Source organism: Tigriopus californicus, chromosome 7 (genome assembly GCF_007210705.1).
Source record: "Tigriopus californicus strain San Diego chromosome 7, Tcal_SD_v2.1, whole genome shotgun sequence".
Lineage (NCBI taxonomy): Eukaryota > Metazoa > Arthropoda > Copepoda > Harpacticoida > Harpacticidae > Tigriopus > Tigriopus californicus.
The window spans coordinates 8944105-8972086 of record NC_081446.1 but is presented as its reverse complement, the minus strand read 5'-3'; the positions used below and the strand labels follow the sequence as shown (position 1 = coordinate 8972086).

The 27982-nt window shown below is 41.6% G+C and overlaps 4 protein-coding genes and 2 long non-coding RNA genes across 9 annotated transcripts; 3 read left to right on the top strand and 3 right to left on the bottom strand.

The window, feature by feature from the left end:
* Positions 1-4774: 4774 nt before the first annotated feature.
* On the bottom strand, positions 4775-10600 carry LOC131884141 (uncharacterized). The gene is made up of 3 exons (XR_009373688.1): positions 10439-10600; positions 10292-10372; positions 4775-5764 (listed from the first exon to the last, which is right to left on the bottom strand). It is a non-coding gene; the product is annotated as an uncharacterized LOC131884141 (long non-coding RNA).
* Positions 9540-13205, top strand: LOC131884137 (cystathionine beta-synthase-like). Of its 2 annotated transcripts, XM_059231804.1 has the most exons (12): positions 9540-9610; positions 9684-9819; positions 9904-10119; positions 10925-11056; positions 11132-11238; positions 11302-11436; positions 11510-11724; positions 11795-12167; positions 12245-12422; positions 12490-12624; positions 12702-12895; positions 12957-13205. In XM_059231804.1, exons 2-12 carry the CDS (start codon positions 9692-9694, stop codon positions 13091-13093), a joined length of 1950 nt encoding a protein of 649 aa, XP_059087787.1. In that variant the 5' UTR covers positions 9540-9610; positions 9684-9691; the 3' UTR covers positions 13094-13205. The 2 variants fall into 2 exon arrangements, with proteins under 2 accessions (XP_059087787.1, XP_059087788.1); XM_059231805.1 differs by lacking the exons at positions 9540-9610; positions 9684-9819 and adding an exon at positions 10302-10337 and having other exon boundaries at positions 9987-10119; positions 10831-11056.
* Positions 13134-27709, bottom strand: LOC131884136 (ankyrin repeat domain-containing protein 50-like). Of its 3 annotated transcripts, none has more exons than XM_059231803.1 (16): positions 27294-27709; positions 23182-23440; positions 17556-17708; positions 17401-17487; positions 16691-16964; positions 16368-16617; positions 16118-16302; positions 15932-16043; positions 15547-15858; positions 15080-15473; positions 14868-15003; positions 14682-14792; positions 14420-14613; positions 14227-14364; positions 13551-13796; positions 13134-13474 (listed from the first exon to the last, which is right to left on the bottom strand). In XM_059231803.1, the coding sequence occupies exons 1-16, from the start codon at positions 27495-27497 to the stop codon at positions 13206-13208; spliced, it is 3324 nt and encodes a 1107-aa protein (XP_059087786.1). In that variant the 5' UTR covers positions 27498-27709; the 3' UTR covers positions 13134-13205. The 3 variants fall into 3 exon arrangements, with proteins under 3 accessions (XP_059087786.1, XP_059087784.1, XP_059087785.1); XM_059231801.1 differs by lacking the exon at positions 27294-27709 and adding an exon at positions 24431-25095; XM_059231802.1 differs by lacking the exons at positions 14227-14364; positions 27294-27709 and adding an exon at positions 24431-25093.
* Positions 18069-19410, bottom strand: LOC131884139 (cathepsin B-like). The gene has a single exon (XM_059231807.1). The coding sequence runs from the start codon at positions 19181-19183 to the stop codon at positions 18179-18181; it is 1005 nt and encodes a 334-aa protein (XP_059087790.1). The 5' UTR covers positions 19184-19410; the 3' UTR covers positions 18069-18178.
* On the top strand, positions 21196-23522 carry LOC131884138 (solute carrier family 35 member G1-like). Its single transcript, XM_059231806.1, has one exon. The coding sequence runs from the start codon at positions 21563-21565 to the stop codon at positions 22742-22744; it is 1182 nt and encodes a 393-aa protein (XP_059087789.1). The 5' UTR covers positions 21196-21562; the 3' UTR covers positions 22745-23522.
* On the top strand, positions 25030-26133 carry LOC131884142 (uncharacterized). Its single transcript, XR_009373689.1, has 2 exons — positions 25030-25654; positions 25707-26133. It is a non-coding gene; the product is annotated as an uncharacterized LOC131884142 (long non-coding RNA).
* Positions 27710-27982: the final 273 nt, after the last annotated feature.

Genomic DNA, 27982 nt, shown 5'->3' with positions numbered 1-27982 from the left:
TCGTCATCAATCGAGAGAATACACCGCGACTTGCTTGAGCGCAGTACTAGTGTACTCCATGAGACCTGTTACTCCAAAAACGTTTTGGACGAAACTGGGATGGATAGAATACACCTTCAAAAGCACGGCATGGCCACCCGATGCCCTTATCGTCACTTACTAAAGTACGAGATTTAGATTTACCAAGTCAAAACCGTATTGATAAATTCCACATGTCGATTGATGCTATTCACTTTGGTTCTTTCAGAGATTAATGATCTAAGCTTTTTTCTTCACTTTCAATTTTGTTTTCTCATGTTATTTTACCAATCATTTTTGTCGGAATTTTGACTTTTAGACATTACCATCACAGGGCCATGCGTAATAATTGTTTCAATGCAATGTGTAATATAAATAAGATTGGTGAATCTTCATCGTTTTGCTTATTCATACTAGTAATGAAGACAGCAATTCAAATACAATTGAACCGAGTTTAAAATTTCTAAATATTTCTGTCCCGCGACACCTTTATTGGTTATGCAGAACATAAAATAAACTAAAGGTGATCAATTCAATCTTGATATAAAATATTTCTGTTTCTAGGCGGCTCTCGTAAATCTAGAAATGTAGATATACTCCACACGGTTGCTAGTCCTAGTATGAATAAAATTAGTCTATTTTCCTTTCCAAATACACTTCAGTTTTCACTCGAGTTTAATCAAGAGTAAAGAATGTATATTTTTTAGTTGCTTGGGTCGGAAGAGTGAGCTAAGGCTGCCTAGCTCGGCCAGCGAAGCGAGAAACGTCGTCGTCAACATAAAATTCATTCCGTATGTTTCCTACAAGGAGGCATGGAGCCAAGGATCCTTGCTTGGACCATTAGAATAGACCATGGATTTCTAGAAGACCTGGATGGCGCACGGCAAAAAGAAGGTGACCCATAGAGGGGAAAGAGGCGATCTCTCTCTTTGTTTGAAAGAGCACCCTTGACATCATTTTCAGTGCTTCTTTCATGGAAAATACAAAAATATCAATAGTTACGAATTATTAAGACAATTGCCCTATTTTTAGTTCCTAATTTTCCATCATTAATTCTTCTTTAAAGCTAAGAATGCAAATTCCAGTAGTGTTAGTAAAACTCTCCTCCCTTGACAAACCCAAGATATAGGTTTCAATTGGCACTATTGCCAATTGTAAAAGCAAGACATAATACCTAATATAGAATGATATTTGCAAAACTCTTCTTTCATCTCTACCCAAAAATGAGCTTCTAGTTACATTAGCTTAAATCAATATGAAACTTTCAAAAATAACTTGACCCTTCCACTTGGATATTACAATCAAATCTAAATGATCCAAAGCAATTCAATTGAAAATGAGCTTCTCAGTTTCCACATGTAGTCTTCCTCAGTAGAAAACATTTAATGTTGAATTTAATTGGAAACAGCAAGGTGTTAAACTATGACAGCAAGTTCATGAGGTGCGTTATAACTCCTACAATCCAAAAAGTATGTTATAGTTAGGGCGTGTAATGTATTATGTACTTGGTTTTTTTACAAGTAATTGAGATTCAAGAACATATTTTCAATTTAAAGGAGCTCCTTCAATGTGATTCCTTTTGGGTTTTTGTTTGTTTTTTCAAGGGCTTTTCTAACCACTACAAGGAATGTAATCCCCAGTGCTATTGAAATGAAAGGTTATATTCATCTATCCATTACCTTTCACTCTTTCCATGTTATTTGGTCTACCAATGAGTTTGAGTTGGCAGACCGAGCTAGGCCTGGAATGTAGGGTTGATCTGGAATGCTACTTAAACATTTGTTTACTTTGTCCTTGTATAATGCTTGATTATAGGGATTTGCAAAAACCTCATTGTTGCAATTCTCCTAAACAAACATTAACAATCAGTAATTTTGATTGTTTTTCACATACACTGATATATTTTAGCAAAAACAAGCACGTAAATCTTCCAGGCTTGTTGAGAGGTCTGAGAGCAACTTAAAGATACAAAAATTGAATAGCTGTAATTTGAATAAATAAGAGTTGAGAGTTGGATTGAAGAACTTGATTCCCATTATGTACTTCCCAAAGTATGAATGGCATGTTAAAACCGATTTGTATATCTTTTGAAACAACTAGGACTTCAAACAGCTAGGGAAATCTGCTTTAATAACTTTTACTGAAAGACAATTTTCTTTTTTTGGTATTGTGCAATTCATAATGCGTTTCAATGGTCAAGGCAATTTGAGGCCCAATTCTTCATATTTCTGATTTTAGGTATGCACTTTAGTGGTGTTAAAGAGATTATTTAAAAGTTATTCTTATTCTTTTTCTAAGATGAGACAGTGATTCCTGCAGAACATATTGTAAAGGACTAAGATCAATTGGTTTAGTATAGTTGTTTAGAGTCAATAAAGATGATCGTTAACTGTGACATAAGTTTAGACCTTAATTATTGCAAGGATCTCTTATCAGATATTTGGGTGGTTACGCCACAAACCCAAGACTCAGCTTCATCATTACATCTTAAGAAGTGAGCATATCAAGTTTTTGGATTGATATGATAACTCCTGCTGAATTTCAAAATGAAGTGATTTTCAAAACGATCTGATTTTTGAGGAATTCCAAATGTTTTCAAAGGTTTTTGCTTTGGCTTCATATCACGCCACTCTATTAGTTATGCATTGACAGACAGAAACTTTGGTCGAAAACAAGAGATATGCACATGTTTCTGCTGCTTTCAATTAGACTTAAATGAGAGTTTAAAACATTAAGTACCAGAAGTGTCACTACTTGCTCATTCTTTCTTACCTCTTCATTGTGATTTTTGCCTTCAGAACTTCCCTATGGACACAACATTGGTGATTTCACCAGATTGGAATTGGGCAATTGAAGGTGAATTCACATTTGACCACAATGCCAATGGGAAATACCCTCGTGTTGAAAACACTTCAAGAACAGCTTCACTGAATCATAGATAATCCTGCCTAGGGTGCCCTGGACAAAATATGGTCAACAATGATGTTATTTTGACACTCAATTAAAGTAGATTAGTGAAGTACGTGAGTTCAGGCGAAATGTTTTTTGCAGTCATGGCCACCTCTTGACTCGAGCGCAACCAGGGTTCAAACAGATTTGATAGCCAAAGCCAGCTTGACTTTGTATTGGAATTTAGTTATTGATCATGGCCTTGGTTTAACAATGAAATGAAGTTGAAAATAATAACAAGCATTTCCACAATAATGCAGTTCAAAATATTTGACACTTGGTAGCTTTCCTTCAATGAAGTGTATATATTAAACCTTATCATTAGCCTCCTCATTTGAAAAGAGAAGCCCTGAATGAGCAAGTTCAAGGCAAGTAGGAGGAGTCGAAAATTCCAGCCCATTTCACCACTTAATGCCAAACTGTTGACCCAGCCGATCAAGCCAAGACTAAACCAGCCTAAAGACATAATACAGGCTGAATTGGCGTTGCTACTTTGTCGTTTCTCCCTTGTGGGTCACCCAAGAAAGAGAATCTGTGACTGAGCGGAGTCCATCTCTTTTTTTAGAAGTCCGTGAATAGACCATAGAGATTTTCGCCGCGTTGAACAGCGCCCTCTGCATCGTCTAGTAGTGCACATGCTACCTTGAAGGACTCAGAGTGCAATACATAGATGAATTCCAACCCTTCTTTTTTAACTCTTATTTTGTTCACACAGAGCTAAATATTATGCTTAAGAAATTTCATAGGTAGTCTTGAGACAAACCAAACTTGACATTACTTGATAAAAATCTCCAAAAGATGTTTAGCAATTACCGTTTTTGTGGGATTCAATTCCACCAGATTTACTGCATGTGCAAGGATTTCTAGTAGTGCTAGGGCAAGTTCGGACTTGAGTCCGAGAGCACTCGAGTCCTTTACGCGATTTTGGAGGAATGCCCGGACTCAAATCTTTTAGAAAGGACTCGAATCCGGACTCGCCAAAATTATTAATGATTTTGTCGTTAAATTTCGTAAGACGAGTCTCTTTGCTTGACCTGACTTTTGTAAAAAAACGCGAGTACGGCAAAAAATCAAAAAATCATAGGACTCGTACGAGTCCGACTTTTGCACTAATTTCTAGACCTTAATAGTCATTAACAAACCACGATGGTACCGTACATGAAATGAAATGTGATGATAGAAGACCAGTCCCATCTGAATCTACAAGCTCTAAGGGTTCTTATGCACAAAACTATAACTCATATACCATTTTGGAAAGAATTTACAGATCTAAGGTTTGCTCGTGAAATCTGAATTTTCCCGCCACCCCAATTCGATTACAGTTCGGAGCTGCCAACTTGAGAGAGTCAACGCCATATTGGATGAATCCACAACTAAAGCATTTTCTTAGTTTCCTCCGGGTTTTCATTTCTTTCTGCCTCCATAGCAATGCTATGAAAAATTGAACTTCCCACTAATGGGACTAATGGCAAAATTTGGTTTTTTTCCACACTTTGACATAACTGACTTTAAATGTGAAATAATAATGTCTGATATTTGGACTTTAATTGGCAGTACTATTTGACCTGTTCGGAAGTCTCATTTTGTCCGCAGTAAATTGGACAAATTGGTGCTTTCCAGTCTTAAAATTGATAAAATTGTCGTGGAATCCGAAATGAAATGATGAGATTATTATTTTTTTCCTTATTGCGACTCTTGGTCATGTCATGGCATAAAAATAAACATAAATATGGTTTGTAGGCTCTATACAGACATTCTTAATATATAAAAGAACTATGTCAAAACGGTAAATGCAGTAAAATAGTTGACTAGAAAATTTTATTTACAGTGATTATGTCTAGCATTGTTCAATGGACATGAAAAAAGTGAAGAGGGGAATTGCAGACAGTACAAAAACAGGTGGGTAGAGGTAAATGATGAAAATCTTGGTTATTGCAGAAGAATGGTTGGGTCAGATTGAACAGATCCTGTTTCAGCTCCTGTCGTTGATGGCATTTGGCCGGGAGCCGGACAAAGGTGCGTGACCGCCAATACTCTGAAGGGATGTTGGACCAAGGACAATAGGGTGTTAACAAATCCTTGACCGGGAAGGACAATTTGTGTCCGGACATCACCTCCGGAAAGTTCACGTTACCAACACTGTTGGACACTGACCTGGCCAACCCAATGATGAGGGGCTCGGTTTCGCATTGAAAATGCGTCCATGCATTGATGGCATATTGGAGCACGGAAAGGTATCGCTTGAGGAATTTGGTGAATGTAGCATCGGCGGATTTGAGGGCGGGTTGGGCGGAGTTTGGGAGCCACGGGTGAAAATTGAGGAAAATTGGAGTGATGTAGGTCAGGAAGAGTTGAAGAACTATTGGGAGGGGAGATTCTTCATGGGTAGCCTGTTGCACATGTATCTGATCCTGGCCTTGGCCTTGGTTATTGCAGAGTTCAGGTGATTGGTGAAGGAGAGTCGGATGGAGAAGGTGAAACCGACATAGTTGAAATACTTGAGGATTTCAATCGCACTATTGTTGGTATGGAAGGAGGTGGGAGGCAGACGACCTTTATGGAAAACCATGGTTTTCGTCTTGATGGTATTGACTTGAAGGCTATTTTCTTGGCAGTAGCCGTGGAGCACTTTGATGGCATTTTGCAATTCCACGGCTGATTCAGCCAAGAGAACCAGGTCGTCTGCGTATTGTAGAGATTGTACCGGAAATTGGTTGATGGTGGGGCCTTGATGGGTGAGGGCTTTGGGCAGATCGGATACATAAAGATTGAAAAGAATTGGCGATAGGGGATCCCCCTGCGGAAAGCCAATGGAAGTTAAGTAGAAATGGGATATGTCCTCACCAGATCGAATGGCTTCAACTTAAAAACGGTTCAGTAGATGGAAATCAAACGCACGAATCTTATGCACCGCTTTCAAGACGTTATGAAACAGTGTCAATGAGTGAAAGTCATACTTGTATTCATCTAAGCATCTAAATGTCCATCATTTCTCCTTTTAGCCCACTTCACTTCAAATTCATCCACCAAAAATCTTTATGTAATGCATTTAACTTAAAAGTATTTTAGACCAAGGACATCGAGCTAATGAATTGAAAGTATGTATGTATAAGCATGTACTCGAGACCAGATGTTTACTAACTGAATACATGTGTTTTGAGCAATAAACTTGATAGTCTTACTAATATATAAACTGTTGTTCTATGCAACAAGCTATTTAGGTGTATTTATTGGTTGGATCATGATTGTGTTGTTTGTTTTTTCTTCTGGCCCTTTCAAAATTCGGCAATTCTATCATACTGCTCAAACAAAACTAATCCTTCTTCAACTCCTTTTAAGCCTACGATTCACGTTGCTGAAACATACTCTCTCCTCGTAAAATGATATTTCTAATTGGTAGCAATTGTAAATGTCAAGCGCAGTAGCCAGATGATAGTTTCAGGATAAGAAGTAACAATTGTACAAGAATAAGAAACCATAGGAAACATTCTCCAGGTTGTACTCAGTTTATAAAAATGTACAATTATTGCGGATTGGCTCTGGTTAACACAACAATATGTCACCTCCGCCGTATTACTTCAAGGTACTCCTTGTTTATTGTGTTAATCAAAGGACCACTTACGTTGTGTACATACGGGTAAATATATATCTGAACACTTGAAGAACAAAGCTCTATTGAAAAAAACAATTTAAACAGATTTTTGTTTGACATTGTGCACTTGTCTATGTTCATTTTTATGGCTGCTCTTTAAACAAAGTGGGACTTGCATCAAAATTAGAACGATGCACCTTGTTAGTCAATTTTCTTCTACCATAAGAGAACTATTTTTTCAATGGTTCAAGTCAAAAAACTTTACTCGGATTTATTTTCCGTAGGACCAGAACATAATCAGTGACATATTTTAACAAAAAAAAAATTGGGTGGTATAAACCCTATACATAGTCCTGGCACTCCAGTAGCCCTTAATTTGAAACTTTATGGCAAAAAAGTCTGGTAAAGAAATGATCAAGGTTGCCAAGCTTATAGGCTAAATCGGCCGCCCTTTTGCACTCGAATGTGATATGTAGGGGTCGGAAAAATAGTTCGTGATTTGGTCAAAATAATTGTTTTTAAGTTACTGAAATCAGACAAAATAAGTTCCGAAAACATAACAATAAGTTTAAACAAAGTAAAAATAGTATTCTTTATTTGTTTGGATATTCAAGTATTAGTGTGGTATTTCATGAAAAAATTGCCTGATTAATATCTGTCAGGATCTTCTTGCTCTTTGGGTTCATTGTAATCCCAGATTTTTGCCCTTGGTCTGGATTTGTTGTTAAGGGATTTGTTGTTCTTGCATGAAGTTCTTCTCTTAGCAACGGTATGAGGATGGACACCGAAAGGCTCAAATTAGATCATGGACAGTATGACGCTAGTGTATGTGCTCAACACTTCCTTTTAATGAAAGCTTGAGGTTTAATGTCAAACAAATCTTTGAGTGGGGACAAACATTGGCCCGATTTTTTACACCTACCCTGTACTTCTCCAAAATTCCCCTAAACATGACCAAAGCCCTTCAATTTCCCCGAAATCCTCAGTTTTGGGTTATTTTATGGTTAAAGTTCATGAAATAGGTCTTTTGACGAAAATAGTTGAAAACTTAATTTAACCTTAAAAAATTATCTTTCCGACCCCTAGTGATGTGCATGTATGACTTTTGGGAGCCAGAAAAATGCCAATATTTGTGTGGGTATTTTTCCAGAAACTTAATAAGGCTTTATAATCACTGTGCTGACCAAGTACTACTAACGGAGCTCGTTTTTGACCAAAAAAAAGCGATCTAGCTCAAGTACGAGAAAGTTGGTGAGTAAATCGTACATTTTAGCCCGAAAGCATTACTTACGGATGAGCCAATTCTGCCGTTTGCCGACGTAATAACAGTATTGGGCAATGGGCCTAAAAACACTGAATATATTCTTAAGAGCCATATTGACTGGAAGAGCAAGAAGCAACTCTACTAACCATGGTGAAAGATACAAAAATCATTTAAATTTCGTGCTTGAAGTCCAAGCTTGTCAATAATCGATCCAAGGGTCGTTTCATCTGAAGACTCATTAGCTTCATCGATTCTGATTTTTACTCACTTAGTTAGCTGTGGCGTGAATCACCCTGTTGTATAGTAAGTGATTGCTTGCCTAGTGGCCGCGGCTCTTATTTAACTTGCCAGAGACGTTGCAGCCAGGACGATAACTTGACGGGCGAATGAAAGCCGTGCTTTTTCCTGTGTTGAAAGCCCATGGTTATACTTATAAAGTTCTAACCTTGCATGCAGTATGTTTCTAATGTCAATGACGAAGTTTGAGATACACACAAATTCAAGCTTGTTCATAACTAACGTTGAAGACCGTACTTGGAACGCTTGGAACGTACTATCGCAAAATTATGAGGCTGACTTTTCGCAAATCTTACAAAGTTTGTTACTTTTTAGATTCGGTACTCTGTTGTTTAATTCTAATTCAACTTTGTTTCAGTGGCCTATGGCTTGATTGAGGAAACACATTTGACGTTTTAATACACAGGGATAGCAGCGATGATCTGGCAATCGAAAACCTGTGCGTTGTATGACTCAACGTACATACAAGTGATCCAGTGCAATCCGGTCAGTTCCAGCTTTCCTCGCTTGAAAAGAACCCGGATTCCTTCCTGAGAAGCCACATCCAAATGTGACAGAGTGGATTGTTGCATGGATGTACGTATGCTTCATATTGTGTACTGCAAGAGCATAACTAAATAAGAGTATCCGAGCTGCAAATATTGAGGCTTGGCCTGTCATAAATGCTTTCACTGTACTTACAAGTACAGTTTCGAGGTACTGAGGGAAACGAAAATGGCCCTGCATTTACGCTTTGTAAAAGAGCGCCCTTAATGCAAGTTATTATGAGCTTATGAGTCATGCTTCATAATGAAATGAATTGGCTGGAAGTGTTCAAAATGATGGCTCCGAACTTGATTCTGTAAAATATAGTATCCCAAGGTCCTATTAACGGAGGTAAAACTCATCGTCCCTAAATCGTTTAATTGTCGCCGCAAATCGCTCATTTTGCTAAAATGGGGCATTCTTTTTTGGAAATATTTGGAGGTTAGGTGGATCCACATGACAATGGCATTTGACAAAAAGACGAATTGCTCTAGGAGTAATGTCCAACATATAAATGGTGAGCCAAACTGATGTGGTTCGAAACACAAATGGGAGATTCAAGCTTCCAATCAATTGATTCATAAACAGCTATCTTCAAAATGAAATAATAGCGATGGTAGCACATATGCCCAAAGCACATGTACTTAATTGATGCATAAGCTGGTCTCAAGGTGCATTTATCAAAAATATCTCTTATAGTAATATATAAATGAAAAGTGAAAAGGAAAATAAGGTATAATCCCCATTGTGGCATTATAGAGTACGAGTTTGTGTTTACCACCTCAAGGTGTATTAGATGCTGTGTTTCCAATCAAACGAACCCTCATTTCAATCGGGTTTCCTCGACGTTTAAGAGGGTGAGTGATAAAATTACATTCCTTGCGCTTTCTCTCTGGCGTCCGGAAACATCTCAAAAGCTGGATTTTCTCCGTTTCAATTTGTAGCAATCCCCTCCCTTGGGAAACGTATGTTACTATTGGCATTAGATTTCAATTCTGACCCATCCCCTTCAGTTTTTGAATCTCTGTACCTCTAAAGCTCATGTCATGACTGGTGAGGATGCCTCGGCACTGGAGCCTGCTTTCCAAAGAAAGTCCCAGTACGGATTCAGCTCTTGTGCACATTACTTGACAGCCTCTCAGCTTTTCGGCCAAGTTCGAGGACACCTGTTTCGGTGAGAGCAAAAGTGAAACGTGCTGAATAAATCATAGCCACGCAAGCAGCCGCTCTCATTGATAACCCCACCAGTTTCTTTCAGATTCAGAGTCATTGCTCCAAATTCCTTAGCATTTGTTAGCTTGGTAGAGTCCCCTCTTCATTCCGTCACAAATTACGCTTTACCTCACCCAAACTCCAAGAACCATCACAAGGACCCAGTTCATCATCATCCAACTACCACCCAGAGTACTGCAATACCTAGACCAACGATTGTTAGTGGTGGAATTGCCGGGAAAACTACGTTGCAGGCGTACGGGTAAGAACACCAGTCCACGAAGGCAAACAGGTTTTCTCCTCTGCCACACTAAATCATGACCCCGAGATCTGCCCCTTTCTCATTGAAAATCTGTTAATGCGATCTCTTCTCTGTTCACTCACTGCTTGATATCTTGTTGCTCTCGCGACTTTTTTTGAAATTGCACACTTACCCGGAGTTAGTGGGATTGCAATCGACAAAACGACTAAAGGCACCAGGTAAGGAAAGAACTCGAACTACAGTATACAGAAGACTAAAGATAATAGTATCCAACATTAGATGATTATGGTTTATCTTGACGTTTTTGTTTTTTACCTACCGTCCTTTGAGATTGTTCTTATGTACTCCTCAGAAGAAGGGACTCGGTTTCTTTTGCACATAAGGAAAATACTTCAATCCCCTTTTTGAAGTAGTATCTCAAGTGCTACTCTATAAAATCGAACTACTTTCCTTCGTTAAGTGACACTTCTGGGGGATTGCTTTGCTGCGTATTCAAAAATGTGAAACCAGTTTGGTCTCTCTGCTCCGTATGATTGACTAGTAAGTCCGTCAAGGACTTGATTTGCACTACCCATCGGTCAAACAAGATCTCCTGATCCAATACAGAGCACCGCTATATTTAGGTCAAATACGAATTGCTTGCTTGGCGTAGAGAATTGCTCCGACGTCCATTGAATTTCTTCTCTCTTTCTCGCTTCTGCTCTGTTCCAGTTAGGACCTCCGACAAGATTGAAATAATCTCTTTGAAAATGGCCACCGGACAATCTTGTGATTTCCCTCCCATGGCTCCTCTTCCTCCATCTAGGAAGAAGAGTGTTGGATCCAAGATGACGTCTCACGAATGTCCCGCGGATTTCATTCGACCTGACCTGCCTAGCCGTTGTACTTGGGCTATTGGGAAGCCAATCTCTGAGAGCCCGCATTCACGTGATTGCCCGTAAGTTCTTGAAGCATGTGGAGAATTATCTATACTGGCTCTACAAGTGTACTTATTATTGGGGGCATCTTCCAGGAAAAAGCCTATCAAAATCATGCCCAATGTGTTGTACAATGTGGGCAATACTCCACTCATCAAGGTGAATAAGATTGCAGAATCTGAGGGCATCAAATGTGAACTGTGTGAGTGCCATCATTTGGGTTCATTGTCCGGGATTGCTATTGTCATTCTCAATTATATTCCAGTGGCCAAATGTGAGTTCTTTAATGCGGGTGGAAGTGTGAAGGATCGAATTGGCTTGCGAATGGTGGAGGATGCCGAAAAAGCCGGAGTGATCAAACCCGGATACACCATCATTGAGCCAACCTCCGGAAACACTGGTGAATCGAAAACTGAAAATAGCTCGCAATTCTGGTCTCATCGTTCATTCTATCTTTCATATTCGTTGTCAAGGCATTGGTTTGGCCATGGCTGCCGCAGTCAAAGGTTATCGTTGCATTATTGTCCTCCCGGAGAAGATGAGCACGGAAAAGGTGGATACTTTACGTGCATTAGGAGCGGAGATAGTTAGAACTCCAACCTCAGCTACCTTTGACTCACCTGAGAGTCATATTTCCGTGGCCCAACGGCTCTGCAATGAGATCCCCAATGCCGTCATTTTGGATCAAGTAAAAAAAAGCAACTCATCATTGCCAAACGCAAAACCTAATTTTTTTCGCTCCTTGTCTTACCGAGTAGTATCGAAATCCGGGCAATCCACTGGCGCACTATGATACCACTGCCGAAGAGATTCTCGACCAATGTGATGGAAAGGTTGACATGCTCATTGTGGGGGCTGGAACTGGCGGAACAGCCACGGGCATTGGTCGGAAAATGAAGGAGAAATGCCCAAGTTGTAAGATTGTGATTGTGGACCCCGAGGGATCCATCCTGGCTGAGCCTGAGTCACTCAATAAGACTGATGTGACCTATTATGACGTGGAAGGGACGGGATACGATTTCATACCCACCGTTCTGGATCGTTCCGTCGCCGATAAGTGGAGAAAGTCCAACGACAAGGATACGTTTCGAATGGCCAGACGTCTCATTAGAGAAGAAGGCTTACTCTGCGGTACTTTCAAGGACTTTAGCATGTTGAAAGAAAATATAGATGTGTATATATTCAAATTATCGACGCTCATGTTCCAGGAGGAAGTTCGGGTGCAGCCATGGCCATCGCGGTGGACGAAGCCAAATCGTTAAAAGCGGGTCAAAAATGTGTGGTGGTTTTACCCGATTCTGTTCGGAACTACATGACCAAGTTTTTGAATGATAATTGGTTGGCTGAGCGCGACATCATTCAGCTGAAGGAGGATGAAAAGCTTTGGTATCATTGAATGCAAGATATACATTCAGTGATCATGATTGACATAATAATTGAACCCTATTATTAGGTGGTCGAATTTGAAGGTCTCTTCATTGGAGCTGAGTGCCCCTCTGAGTATCCGACCTACGCTAAAGGTCGAGGACACTATCAAGATCATGAATAAAGAGGGCTATGACCAGCTGCCTGTGATTGACGACAAAGGGTGAGATACTCGACAGTTAATTATTGACTATAATTGAGATTGGGAAAAACCCATACTGGAATAGATTTGGTTCCTAGGAAAATTTGTGGAGTGGCTACTTTGGGAAGTTTGAAAACGAAACTTCTCCGAGGAAAGGTGGAACGATTTGACCCAGTGGAAAAGGCCATTTACACGACTTTCAAGAAGGTGACTCTGGATACCAGCTTGGAGAAATTGGATCGCATCTTGGATAAAGAACACTTTGCCCTCGTGGTTCATTCTCAACGTCTCTGTGAGAAAAGGATGTGTTCCTAAACGTTTTTCCTCATTCAACTGACTTGTCTTATTTTTAGATACTTCGGATGAAGATGTGGAAACTCGAGAGGTGATTGTGGGCATCGTCACGGATATCGATTTGCTCCATCACGTAACCAAGAAAGAAGATTTCGCTGGTAGTAGCCGAAGTCAAAGCGAGGGAGACGATTTGTGATCTCCTACCCTCAAAGTAACTTCAAGATCAAAGACGATCGTTTCAAAAGAGTACCATTTATTACATGTTCATCTCGTTTTACGAACGAAATATAAACACATGGAAATCGTCATCATTTGCGAATGTTTCCTTGTCCCTCTTTCCCCGATGATTGATTCAAAGTAAATGTCACGAAATATTTTTTGTTTTTGTCCAAAGTCTCGGTTGGAAGCTGAACGGAATGAGATTGGCGGCCATGATGAAGCTCCAGAGTCAAAGGATCCTTCGGATCGAACGTTTGAATGGAGCTCCCAAAGCGATTGGGCGCGGAAGATATATTGCGATGGCTTAACCCACTATCGATTTTAGGAAGAACGAGTTCTTTGCTTTTGGCAGACCGAACTGAAACGAGCATTGGTATCGTTATTTCGAAGTACTTGCTTGGAAAGCTGGGTTCAATCAAAATTCCAGAGCTCACCTTTTTGTGGAACAACTCCTTTGCTCCCTATTACGCAAGGCTCTCCTGTGTAGGCATGGGCAGCATGATGGCATCTGTGGGTTGAGTGTGTGCATAACGTGGGATCATCGATATCGTCATCCACTCCAAGTCCCATGCAATCAACACCATGACGCTTCAAGGCCTTGCTAATCCGCTCTAAGTCGTCGGAGGTCTTAAAGCGAGGACTTATCTTGGTATTGCTTCGATGAATGGAACGAATCTGATCTGTAACATCCGTAAGCACTATTACGTTAAGATAATTCACATTTTCTTAATCATACTAATCCGATACTAGCGTATTTAAAGCATATGCACATTCATTTATAATAGAAGCTATGCTTATCGTGTAAATATTCAGTGCATTATTAGAAGGTGGTTATGCATCACGTGGACTTTCCATTGATAAATAGACTGTACTTGAAGAAGAAGCGATGTACGTCGAGAAGTCAAGGGATGCGTGACGTTAAAGATGTGATGTTACTAGGTTTGGTAAATAATATGATCCCATCGATAATATCGATAAATTGTTCGTCTTTGTTTACAAACGTTTTCTTTGTGTGCCGGGGACTGGACAAACTTGCTTATTGTGCTCGACATTGCTCATTGCTTGCCTAGCAGATTGAAGTTTGTTGCAAGCGATATTTGAGAAACCTACTACTTAGCCCCGCCGAGTTCGAGTGAGGCCGATGCTGAGTTCGAGATTCGATCAACACCCGCACTTCATTGGACACACTTTGAGCTGACAAAAGAGGCATTGAACTGGGACGGCCGTATTGACTGCCACGCAATTGGCCTGTGAGTGAAGGTATTTTGAGCCCGTTCCTTTTCGAACACGGAGTGTTCCTTACCGTAAAGGTAGCGTTCAAAATCCTTGAAAGTGAATGGTCCATCGTGCCTCTTCAGACCAGCCAAGCTAGCAATGGATTTGCTGTATTCATCTGCGAGTCGTTTGACTAAGACTTGCTCATTGGCACGTCCAGCTCTAATTTGGAGGCGCTTGAGTTCCAACAGCTCTTGGAAAACTCTCCTTTCAATTTGGTACCTGAATATAAGGTGGCATTTTGTCATGTATAGATGGATATATGAATGTAATGTTGGGCCTGGGCTCACTTTCGGAGATTGTTTTGAACTGCCTGGGTCACCGATATGACGGTTGAGTCTCGTTTGTCTCTCAACTCCATGCCGTTCACTTTAGCAGACTGTGAATTGTTGTGTCGAGATCTGTGGCACATTACAAATTTATCAGAAGCTAATATTGTTGCGCCACACAGCAACATCACAAGTTATGGACAATACCTAACAGAAATAGTTCTGGATCGCGTTTTTTCCTCCTCCTCCGAATCTTCGTACTCCGAAGGGGACACCAAAGAAGGTTTTTCTTTTAGAGGAGGAAACTCGCGTTGGAAGTATTTGTTTCTTGACTTGGAATGTCCTGTAAACAAGAAAATGCCCACATCGAATCATTCCGGACGCCCCTTTTGGCTGCAAAGCCCTTTTCTCATATTTACTCTTCTGCTCCTCGGGAGAGCCAGGGAAATTGGCGTCACTGAACCCAGAATCTTTCATGTAAGACGCTTCCGTGTTTCTGCTTGAACCGGGAATGAGAAAAGAGTCATCTTCTTCTTCGTCGGCGTCTTTGCCGTCAGATTCAGAATTAGAGTGCCTGACATCCATGTGCTTCTTCTTATGCAAACCAGTCCTCAAGCTGGTCCTGTGCTTGCGGGATGGTCTTTTCAGAGGTGATTCTCTTCCCTGGGGAGCACTACCCTTGGCAAGGGTGTCGTTGCTTTCGCTGCCTTGTTCATCGTCCTCATTGGATTCACTTATTTCATAACCCGGGGTTTCACCTTGACGTAAGATCTTCCCTTCCTTGTCGCTGCCCTCAGGCACGTCGAAGGAAGTCTATGGGATCGGATAAAAAAGATATTTCGTCTTGACTTTTGCAGTACAATTTTGCGAGTGCTTCATGGCTCACCTGAGTTTCTTTGACATCTTGTGAAACCAGAGGTTTATCGACCTCCTCCTCATTCTTGGCCTCCTCTTCAGACAGTAAAGAAGTAGGAGCATCTGTTCCAATTTCTTGTGTCTCGGCCCATTCTGTTTGGACAGCCATTTGCTTCGAATCTTTGACACGTTCAGCCTTTGAAGAATAATCAGTATCCTCGGGCATCGGAGATTCTCGTCCCGAAGATGCGTCCACAAATCCCCTCTGTTCCGTTTCGGTGGATTCGTCGACAAGCTGGATGGTTTGAGTTTGGGTAGGGCCAAATCGGACCTCAGGTTTTTCCTAAACAAAACACGATAAACATCCAAAGGGACGAGCCATCAGCGACATTGCAATCGATCGAATTGAACTTTACCTCCAACTGGACCACTTCATTTTGATTTTGTGAAGGCGAGTGTGTCACAATACCACCCACCTTATGCGGAGAATCATTTAGCGCCGATTCCTCCTTAGCGGTAGCAATAGCTCTTGAAATTGTAGACCATTCTTTTTAATTGGTTTCTAATGAGCATGAAAATGAAGGTTTCCTAAAGGTTCTTACCGAGCCATGGCCTTTTGAAGAGCTACTCGGTCCGTAATCTTACTCGCCGGAACACCTCCATGCAATTGAATGAATTTGGCACAACCTCTGAAGCCTTTGTAAAGGGCAGCGTCCAGAGGTGTCATTAAATGACCTTTGCTGTTCCTCATGATAGGATTCACGGACGCGTTATGATCCATTAATATCTGGAACAATGACAGTTGGCAACCACAATAATTGTTTGGTTTCTCAAATCAGCTATGCAATGTACCTTGCACATCTCCACATTATTGTTCATTGCGGCAATATGGAGACCAGTACGACCCTCGATATTTGAGGAATCCACCAATGATTCGCCACTTTTGCCCAAGAGCCATCGAACTAAATCTTTTCGTCCAGATTGAACGGCGTCATGGAGGGGCAAATCTCCGCGAACATTCTTGGTCCATAAATCAGAGCCATAACGTTTAAGAAGCTTCAACGTTTGAATTTGACCTTTGGCAGCTCCACAATGAGCCGCACTGAAACAAACAAACAACATGTCTGGCTTAAATAGATACTCGAATTGACAGAGGCATAGTTTCGGGTTGGTACCTTCGGAGCTTTTTATCTTTGGCATTGGGATTGGCCCCCGCTCCCAGCAAGAAATGCACACAATCGGCATGGCCAAGCGTTACAGCATAAAACAGGGGCGTACAACCATTATGGTCCTCAATATCGACCTCCACGCCACAGAGAGTGATCAAAGTTTCCAAACAATCAAGATGGCCTCGACTGGCAGCACAATGCAGTGAGCTTAGGCCGTCCTTGTCCACGCTTGACACCTTGGCTTGAGCATTGACTAAACTCAAAATTGCGTCTGTGCTACCTGAAACAAAATGAAGACTATTAAAATCAGTTCACAAGTGATTGCGTAATTCTAAAACGGCTATTTTATTGATGAAAGGTGAAACTAAAGTAAGTAAATGCAGTAATCAGCTCATACAACGTTGATTTTGGTTTTGACTGAATTCCTTTCTTGTATTCAATAATGTATAGAGTTTTGGATTGGGACTTGATAAAATTTGTATAGATCAATTTGAAGGGATTGAGGTTACGGAATGAGGCCAATGAAAGGTTACTAGTTTTTGGGTCCATATGTTACACAAAAAGCAAGCTTATAAAAGATTGTTAATCCTTTTTGCTGGTTAACCACACCTTTTCTGATGTTAATCATGTATTGATAAAGAATTATTTTATTGAGGAACAGCATTTTTAACGACTTGGTAACTAGACTTGGATGAAAGTATCATTATCAAACTCACCTGCACTGGCTGCCCACATCAAAGGCTCTCGACCATCTCTATCTTTGACATCCACAGGAACTCCATAATGAATTAATCGTTTGAGAACTTATAAACAAAGCAAACTATCTTAGAGTATTTTCAATTGGTTGGCAACTTTGAAAACAAATAATTACCCGAGAGTCCGGCCCGCTCGTCGGCCCCCAGATCATTGACCGAGCCGCACATTTGTGCAGCATAGTGAATGGGATACGCACCATGGATATCCGGATTGCTCGGGTTGGCACCAGCCCCGATCAAAATATCCAAAGCCTCAAGCTCGCCACAAACTGCAAAAAAACTTCATTTGTATTGTGTCTCGGGAAAAAAACAACGCAGCGGTCTCCTTTTTTGAAAAAAAAGCCACAACCTAAATCCCAAGGACAATATCTCACACCGAGTGCCTTGTATTAGTGCTTCATGACATTTCTATGCCATGACTCGGTGGTTGCTTTCGTTTGGTCCCTCTAGTTTCCGGCGCGTAACATGCAATCAAAAAGTCCACCCTAGCTGAAGTTAGCTTTCAAATTTACTTCGCCCATCGCAAACTTTGTCTTAAGCGCAATTTACGATTTTTTGAACTAGTGCCACTGTGCTCCATAAATTTGGAAGTTGGTCGAACATTTCAGTGAAAAAACAACGACGATGAATGGAGATTGAACCGTGTCATTTATTGAAGAACTTTCATCTGATAAATAGGTACACAAAATATATGAGATATATACCAAAAAGTGATGGTGTGCTCTCTTGGGCGAACATTTTAATCTTCGCGGGGCAATCCAGCCACAACAGAGCTTTCGATTCCACAATGGTTCTGACCTCGGAGGATCTTGAATGTGCCATGATCACCCCAGTCACTGTTCCATGAATTGGCAACTAACCAATAAGGAGTGCCTTTCTCCACACCCCAACCCAAAATGCGGATGGCATGACCACCCAAAGCAGTTCCGGTCACGTGTTGATATACACCCGATTTGTAATTAGGAAAATCAGCGAAAACGGTAAAAGCCGCCTCAACAGGTCCATTGGTCATCAGTTCCTTTTGGATCTCAGTGACATCGCTGGATACGGAGTATTCGCTCTTGCCGTAGGTTTTGTCACTCGAATAAGGCACTTTGTAGCCCTCGTCACAATTCCGGTCGCAAGTAGGAGTTGTACCACCCTCTTGGCATGGCAGTCGGGTTCCATTGACATGATGTTCGCAAGGTTTAATCTTATAGGACTGGCATCCTTGGTGGGATCCATACACGCCTCCACTGACCAATCCACTGGTTTGCCAGTACCGCCAAGCATTGCCAGGGAATCCGCCGTTGCAACCAAACCCGCAAGAGTAACAACAGGACAAAAGATCCTCGGCCGAGACATGAACTTGTTTGTTCAAATGAATGCAAAGGCGATCAGACATGGCCGTCACAGCCCCAAAAGCCCAGCAGGAACCACATCCTCCTTGGTCGCGAATCTCCTTGATAGTAGGGCAATGAGGCCAGTGGGTGCGAGGATCGAATTCCTCCGGAATGGAGGCATCGGACAAAAGCGTGTCCTTAGGTTTGGCTTCGGGCAAGAACTTCTGGTGCATGGGATGCACCCCCATCAGTTGCTTGAGATAGTTCGTCGATGTTTCAGGAGCGAAATTCCGACCCGCAGTCCAAGTGGAACCCGCAATGTTGATTTGATCGATAAAGTCTTCCGACAAAAGATGATTGTGAACCTTGGCCGCCGTAGTTGAGGCCAAGAATATGGCCGCCACAATAGCCAATGTTTTCATTCTGGAGATCGTACTTTTCCGTGTGGATCTACTCAACTCCGCAGACGAATCGCAAATGATGAACACAAACAAAACTAGGGTCCAATGTCAGTTATCGCTGTGCAAGCAATGTCAGTACAGTTGGGTTTGGGAACAAAACAACCCCAGAAATGTGTTACACTGGAATCTTAAGACCGGCTACACTTTAATCGCTTCTAAACTCGTTTGAGTGGGCGACTTCCATGAACGCGACCCGAAGTTTCTTTCATTACGTTTCCACTCTCCAGTAGAGGAGTGCAACAACAATGGTCTTAGGCTCCACCCGTGTACTACAGTGTAAAGTGGTAGCAGAAACTCGTACTAGCGCACACGGTCTGTAGAGATTTTACCACTGAACCGTCTCAGAGCAGCACCCATACAGTATACAAACGGGCAAACCCTCGAGAACAAAGAAATTTCCTCAACATTTTCGTCAAACTGCTCCGTTTCCCACGCCGATCATGTTTGATTTAGGATAGAACTCCATATTCTGTGACAAAATTACGTGCCAGATCGAACAAAGAGCAACTAATGAGAAGATCTTTCATAATTCAGATCTGGAAAACACAGATGTGGGCCGCAATTGAACTAATTCGAGGTCTGGACAATGCTCATTGTTAAATAACCTATAAACATACATTTCCTGATTGATTGATTGATTGACAGACAGGAGAAGTTTGGATTCGACCGATGAGGTGTATCCACTCACCAAGGACATGTCTTCGCTCGCCAATTAAAAATAACGAAGGGTTATCATACATCAGGAGAGTAGTAAATAAACTATTGTAATGAATTCCGTGGTTCGAAAATGTACTGTAACAAATCCATTTCACTTTTATCGTGCATGGTGCTTATAGTACGAACTACTCAACCTATCACTGAAGCTGTCAAATACAGTATATATGGAAGATTATTGTTCAGAAAATTGTATAAAAAGTAATGGCAACGGTAAGTATCAGAATGCATGATAGCATTTGACATTTTGTCCCAAACACGAGCGTGGAGCTAGTGATAAATTGGGGGGCAATGAAATTTTATCGTGGAAAAGTTTACTGCTTAATGACTTGTCATCTGTTTGTAATCTATCGTATGTTCAAGTTATGATTGCCGTTTTGATCCCATCGCAACTAGCTGATGTAGTCGAATAAACAATTTTCAGTATGTATCAATTTGAATGACGTGAATGAATAAATTGAAATGAATTATTTACAATTTGATTCAACCAACTCGACTTCAATACTATTACTACAATAGTAATTTATTGTGTGTTCGAAAGAAACTTTCGAATAATTTCTGCTTAGAACACTGTTTCAAAATAGATAGTTTCAGATGTATTTATTCTCACTTTCAGAAGGATTTTAAAGAGAGATCTTCTGCTGGAGATATTGCCCTTTTCATTTTTTGTTACTCCAGTCCAGGTTTACAATACTTTTGAGTCGGCCCAATCTTGCTGATTTTGTTCCGGTAAATCATCATCCTACCGTTAAAGTAGTTTTGTTTGTATTATTGTGCTACTTCTGAATTTCCAATGGCTTAATCATGTAGAAAAACAATTTTAAATTGGACTTGTTTGGATCATTCTCAAAAATATCTTATCTTTAACATCTCAAATTACCTTCACTCTATTGGTGCAACTCAAAAGCCTGTTTCCTCCGACTTTGAAGCCTCAGGTCTGCCTCTTAACAACTATCAAAACGTTGACAAAAAAGCTGCTCTTTTATGTTATTATCCATGACATGTTTACTCTTTTCTCTTTTACCTCTCCATATGTAAGTGTTCTCTCTTTTCATGTTATCTTTAGACTAGCCATCTCCGGGAGTTCTAAGTGGCAAAGTCATGTTCTGAGTACAAAGAGTACACATAACGAACGCTGAACTTTTTATCCTGTAGCAGAAGCAATCAGACCGTGCATAAAAAGGTACTGTCGAGTATTTAGCCCATTTGAACCAGATGGATTGAAGAAAATGTACTTCAATCTTCCCCTAGCAACAGTACATAGTCCTGCATGTTGAGGGCCTGCCGGCAAAAGAGACGGTTCAAAACCCTCAGAGTGTCTGACTGGAAACTAGTTTCAGCCGGATGAAATACGAGTGAGGTTAAGGTTATCGTTGTGGAACTATCACTAGAATACACTAGTTGGATGGAGCATCAAGCATTGGTGCAGCGGACAAAGTCATAGACGGAAAGTGGCAATCAAGTTACTTGAACTCAGCTTCTCGGGCAAGAAAGTGTTCCTCAACGCCCCAATAATATTTCAAGACAATCCAAGGCATAGAACACGGCAACATATTCTCTTGACGACAACTGCTGGAGTGATTACAATCTCCCTGAAGGGAAGGAAACGAAATCGAATCAAAAAGCATGGCATCCATAAAACTGGATCAAGAAAGCACGCCTCTATTGGCGGGATTGGCCATCTCCAACCCCGATATCGACGGAGTACAAAGGCAAGAGTGGAAACTTGGCTTAGCCCTGGCTGGCATCAGTGGGGTACTTTTCACTGCCAACAATTTCCTCATTCAATATTTCGAAGTGGACTCTTTGGAGATGTTGTTAGTGCGATCAGTGGTGCAAGTGGTGGTTTTGGGAATCATTGTGGCCTCGGAGAGCGGCATTTCGGATGTCATGGCCGAAATGAGCCCCGCTCGGTCATGGTTGGTGCATTTTTTTGTGGGTTTGCAAGCCATTTTTGGAGCCTTTAGGCTCTACTTCAACTTCACATGTCTCCAATACATGCCTTTAGGTGACGCTCTCACCATAATATTCACTGAACCTCTCTTCACCATGGTCCTCTCTCTCATCTTTCTGAAGATTGCCATGGGTCCATGGAAGATATTGTTGGGCATAGGCCTCACAGCGGGCATGATTTTGAGCATTCAACCTCCATTTTTGTTTCCTCCCACTGTGCCACTTACACCGTTGTCCAACTCAAGCCATCATGTTCTCGTTGAAGGCAAAATCCAACGGTCGGAGCAATACTTCTATGGAGCTTGCCTGGCCATTTCGTGTGCTTTGTGTGGAGCAATGTGCAATATCCTTATCAAAAAATGCGACGGGATCTCATCGACCTCTTTGGTTTTTGTGGCCGGCATTGCTGGTATATTGATCAGCGTAGTGGGATGTGTTTTGGATGAAACTGATCACATTATTTCCTCGATGGAGGAGCTCACTCCTATGACGTGGTTCATACTGTTGGTTCTCAGTTTCATTGGCGTTTTGGCTTACCTGTCAATGACGGAGGCTCTCAAGGCCATATCCCCTACTTCGGTGTCGGTACTCCGAGCGTTGGAGATTATCTTGGCCTACTTTTGTCAGATCATGTTCTTGGGTCAATATCCGAATCTGACTTGCGTGGCCGGGGCCTTCCTTGTCATGCTGAGTGTTGTTGGCATTGCCATCGAGGAAAAGTTACAAGGTGGCAGTCATCGTGGACCTGCCAGGGACACTACTGGCTCGCCACTTGAGGACCCAATTCCTATTCCAGGGGCAGAGTATACTTCTATTGACACTTTACCATCCGAGGAGTTTAGGGCTCTCGTGTGAGCCCCTTGTTCCCTGAGCAAGGACAATCGTGATCAACAACAACAACAACAACAACAACAACAACAACAACAACGTATCTACGGTCAATACTGATTGTAGTGTAGTCTCCAGCCTCCATTGCTCGCTCCCTTTTGTGCCGTTAAGAGAAACCGTACAGCGTCAAAACTCCCATTTTCCTTCTCCCGAACAATAGAAATACGACTAGTGGTATACAACCACCACCTGGATGGAGGTTGATTTTTTGTCAAATGTCTCCGACCTCAATGCTCAGTGTTTTGGAGCCAAAAGGAGGAACAGGAGTAACGAGGTCGGCGAATCTAATTCAATCGCAAACATGACCTGGACTGTGATATTGGCCCAAAGCCAAGCTTAGACTGACGTGTAAAGCCGAGTGTGCATCATACCTATATACATTATGAACTAAATGTAACACTAACCTGTGGCCCAATGAATGGAAGAGTGGTTTTCGTTGTCCAGAGCATTAACGTTGGCCCCTTTGGAGATGAGGTACTTCAATACGAGCTTGTTACCGGATATCACACTTAAATGCAATGGCGTATAGCCTTCTTCGTCTTGAAGATGAAGTAAGTCTGGCTCGGCTTCCAAAATCTGTTCCACGCATTTAATGTTTTCATTCTCTGCACAATAATGCAAAGCGCTTTTTCCAGTACGATCCACTTCAGCAACGACGAAAGACTGAAAAGTAGATCATGAAATTATACGTGTTGAAATGTTTGTATTTATGAATTAAATAAATTGAATTTCAAAAAGGTCATAATTACTTTCTTTCTGTTATTCTTTTTGTCGCCAACACAATAAGAAAATGAAGAATGAAAATCAATGGAGTCGAAGCTCCTGTCGACATTGACAAGGTCGTTTCTTTCCAGAAGACAGACTTTGCCAAAGTTTTCTTCAAGGCGGCTAAAAAGCTGTCAATCCGAATTAGATTGTAAGAAATATGTAAATGCTAGGAAATACTCATGCCACTAGGCGCCCTTTGCAATATAATACAAATACATTCAGAGTGCTTCTAAAGGAACAGCAACAATTTCTAAAAGACTCTGATGCGACCGCACTCGCAAAAATGTATAATGCTCGAATAGATGCACAAGGGACAAATCCCTTGGTAGGGTGTACTTTTATTTGCGATCTTCTCCCCTTTTTCTTTGAGCAAAGCTTATCGTGTCTTAACATCGAAAAGCTCGACTCACGATTGCTGCACATTTGAAAGGGAGGAGACGTGATGTTGCGGTTAACCCATATTCCTGGTATGATCATGAGAGAAAGGTCTTTGCTTCGATTCTCCTCCCCGACCTGTCTCAAGGAAATCTTTTGACGTTAATCTCCAGCCACAGGTACAGAACTATCTGATATGGACAATGACACTGCCTATTGGAAAATGGATATGGACGATATGAAGGCTGACTTCTCTCTGATCGGGTAAGATGCAATCACTCGACTTAGTGACTAGCCCTCTAACTCGACCCAAGCAATTGAAAAAATAACTATTGGTATGACGGTGGTTTGTAACGTACTTGATCAGACAAAAATGTGCTTTCAAGCGGGATATGTGCTCAAGCGTATGCTTTTGAAATCGAGTTGACGCAGCTTTTCAATTAAGCGTAATGGGAGGCATAGTGAGGTGTTCCTTTAAAAAAAAAACACTGTAACAGTCTTCATTCTTACTTCGCAATCGCCTCGAGACTTGCAATATTCGCGCAAAATGCGATCACTTTTGGCCGAACCTAGGCGACTCCATGAGGTATTTGATTCATCCTGATATCCCAATCCATCATTTGGATAGTGTCTTGGAGAAGCCCCAGGATTGTCCCCGCCAATGGAATCTTCGTCCAAGAAATCCGAACTAAACTGGACGGACTCTGAATCACGGTGAATTTGAGCTGAAGTCAACTGACGATAAACGTAGGCCGAGGTATCGTCCTCAGAAGACTGGCTCTGCAATGAATGAGGGGCCAGAACCAGTGCTTCGTAGACTAGAAAGTCACTATTTTCCTCCCCCGCCTCCTCCCCCTTATCGTTATTCTCATCTTCAGAGATTCTTTCTGACTCCCAATGACTCGGGAAACTGGCCGGGCTTTGACCATCATCACCACAAGAGCTTTGAATGGCCACCGTGGTTCCATCCAAGACAATCACTCGCAAGGTTTCGTCCGGAGGATCATACTCAAATGTTTCACTGGGAGAGGAGAGTCGTGTTTCCATCAATATCGCCATGGTATGAACCAATGACAAGGCACAATCACTTGGTCGTCAAGCATGGCTTGGGTGGTCTCTCTTTGAATTGAATATCCTACCTGTTCACTGCGTCAAAACCAAAGCAAATGCACATGAAACTTTAATGAATTTCGCACCTCCCTTAGATCGAAGGGTAAAATGCCAGCAATCACATCGAGACCAAACACCACAACGAACTTGTAGAGCGACTTTGCACCGACTGGCACTCAAATCCGTCCCTCGCCCTCTTTCTCGGTCGTGATCGGCAAGTTGTTCCGCTTTTTTTGTTATTTTTGACTTACAGTACTACTACTACTACTGCTACTACTCTTAGGCAACTCCATTACTCCTTTCAGCCCTCTGTATTCCTAGTCTCAGCTTGCTAGTCGAACAGGATAGCTTGGAATGGGTTGTTAGGACTGGGACGGCCAGCGTTGACACCTGCAGGTCCCGCTTGACGAGCTCACGGGCCTCTCGCTCCGTGCTTGGTTCCAAGAGAACGAGTGAAAGTGGTTCTCGAAGCAATTGGACCAGACCGAAGTATCCTTGAGAGAGGAACACCCTCCTCTCTCATAGCTCACACTGTCACTCTCAAGCCCGCTAGAATGACAGCTTGTCCCACCTGAGCGCTCAGGGTCCTGAAGTGGACCATGGCAGCAGGATCATGTCAAGAAGGTAGGCCAAAAAGGGCCATTTCAAAGAGACACTTAAATATCTCCTTCTTCAGATCGACGAAGGCCGAATCACGACTCAGAAGTAATAACTTACGAGTCTTCTCTAAGCTCATCTAGGCAATGGTGGCTTGGCACGCCAAAAGAAGACAAAGATATCTGCAACTCTGCGAGCTCTTGCAAAGTGCACTGCATTAAAAGGAATCGTGGAAAAGCTATTGATTCCGATTTTGCAATCTCGAACCATTCATCACGGAATGCCGCTTAACCGACTTTGGAATAAAGTTGGTAATGCTCGGGTTCTCCGGTTAATCTACCTACAACTTCCAATGACAACCGTTGTTCGTTCGTCGTGCCGTTCTGTCGTGTGGCGAGTTAGCATGTTATAGTTGTAACCATAGTTTTGCAGTTGTTGTGTGCTCAAGTACCAAGAGGGCCTCTCCCTCTTCGAGCTCCCATGATGAAATTATAGACATACGAATAGTCCTTTCCTCATTTTCTCATGCATACCAAACGAGCCCCATGACATGCATCATCGACAAATCAAGGTGCTTCCAGCTCAATAACTGCCACTTAAACGAGCGATGTACTCGATGAAGGGAACGCGTATCAAGCAATATTGGAACAGAAAGTGATAGAACAAAGGAAAATAACTAGAGGAGGAACATTCTGCTTCGTCAGACTCATATTCATCTGCTGTACCGTACATCCGACAGAAAGTGATAGAACAAAGGAAAATAACTAGAGGAGGAACATTCTGCTTCGTCAGACTCATATTCAATGAGATGGTCACAGCCGTTAGGCAGAATATTTTGGAGAGGGAAATGTTGACTACATAGCAGTAAATTCTGTTCTTACTACCCAATATCAAATATCCTAGAAACCGATGCTAAATTCTAGGGTGTACCTACATACGATGAAGAAACCTACTCGGTTATTAAATGAGTAAATGTATGATATATTTGCCTTGAATAATGGAATATATAATCTACGTAGACGTATATGAGGTCAGTATTCCAAATATTTCACTTCAGAATCGTTTCACTAATCACGGGGGTCATCAAGCAGTGGATTGTTTTCCTCATCAGGTGTTTTGCCACATGGATGCCTATGCCAAAATTCAAGGTTCGTGATATTTTGACTTCTCTTCAATTAAGCTGCCAAGAAATATGACTTTTTTTCCTGTTGGGGCATCCGTAAATGGCCGAATTTTGAACTACAAGAGCGCAAGAAACTTAAGTTCAGGAGTGAGATACCCTTAAACCGGTTTTCGAAGATCCTAGAGTTGAGCATAATAATAAAAAAAATGATAACATGCTCGACAACTATGAAAAATGGTTTTCTAAATATAGTGGAAAGACACTCTTCTGCTTTCAACTTAGCTGTCATTTGAATAGATTGCGGAGCTATTTGCTTTGGCGACAAAACATTTTGAATTATACCATGTGGACTTCGGATTAGAAAAAACCAAGCATTGTTCTCATTCCGTAGAAAATACCAGATGGCTGGCTTGTACAAATGATTAATTTTGAATGGATATCAACTATTAATCCCAAGCCAAGGACTCCAATCGTTAGCGTCAATTTCTAGTTGACCTTGATGATCAAAATATTAGTGATTGGCCTAATTGAAGATATTCTTACCTTTCTCTTGATGATGTTCCTAACCGCGTGTTCCAAATTCTGTTGACAGGCCGTCATGAGGGGAGTGATTCTTTCCAATCTCCTACGTGAACTCAACTCTGTGGAAGATATAGAACGATTGCGGAAGACCACTTCCTGACGGGCCTTTTCTTCTTCTCCAAGTCGTGCTCCTCCTTCCTTCCCCGCTCGTTGTTCCAGATCCATTGCTCCGTTCCTACTTGTTGTCGTTCGAGCTCGGAACCTTCATGTGCTTCATCTCACACGAACACCCAGAAGCAAACAGACACACATGAATGCCTTGATGGGTGAGCGAAGAATGCAATGTGAACGAGCTTTCACTTTCACTTTTCAAAAATCCAGGCCCTTGGTCAGTGCCACCGCTGATTGGCCAGGCGTAGGCCTTGGGATATCGATAATGCATTTGCACGCAAATGTTTTAAACACAAGTGGTCATTGCAGTGGAATTACTGCTGCACACAAGTCAAAATCACCTCCGCGGACCTAGCGTCTGACAAGAGAATCAAGTCATGAGTGTTAAATGTTGTCGTATTTTGCAGATACTGGGCGGCTGATCCAGATTGTGGAAAAACGAATACGGTATGGGAAATCGTTTTCGTTCCTTTTAATGGAAATTTAGACACAATCTTTTTTCCATATGGTGACAAGGAGATAGACTACTTTTTAGGGTA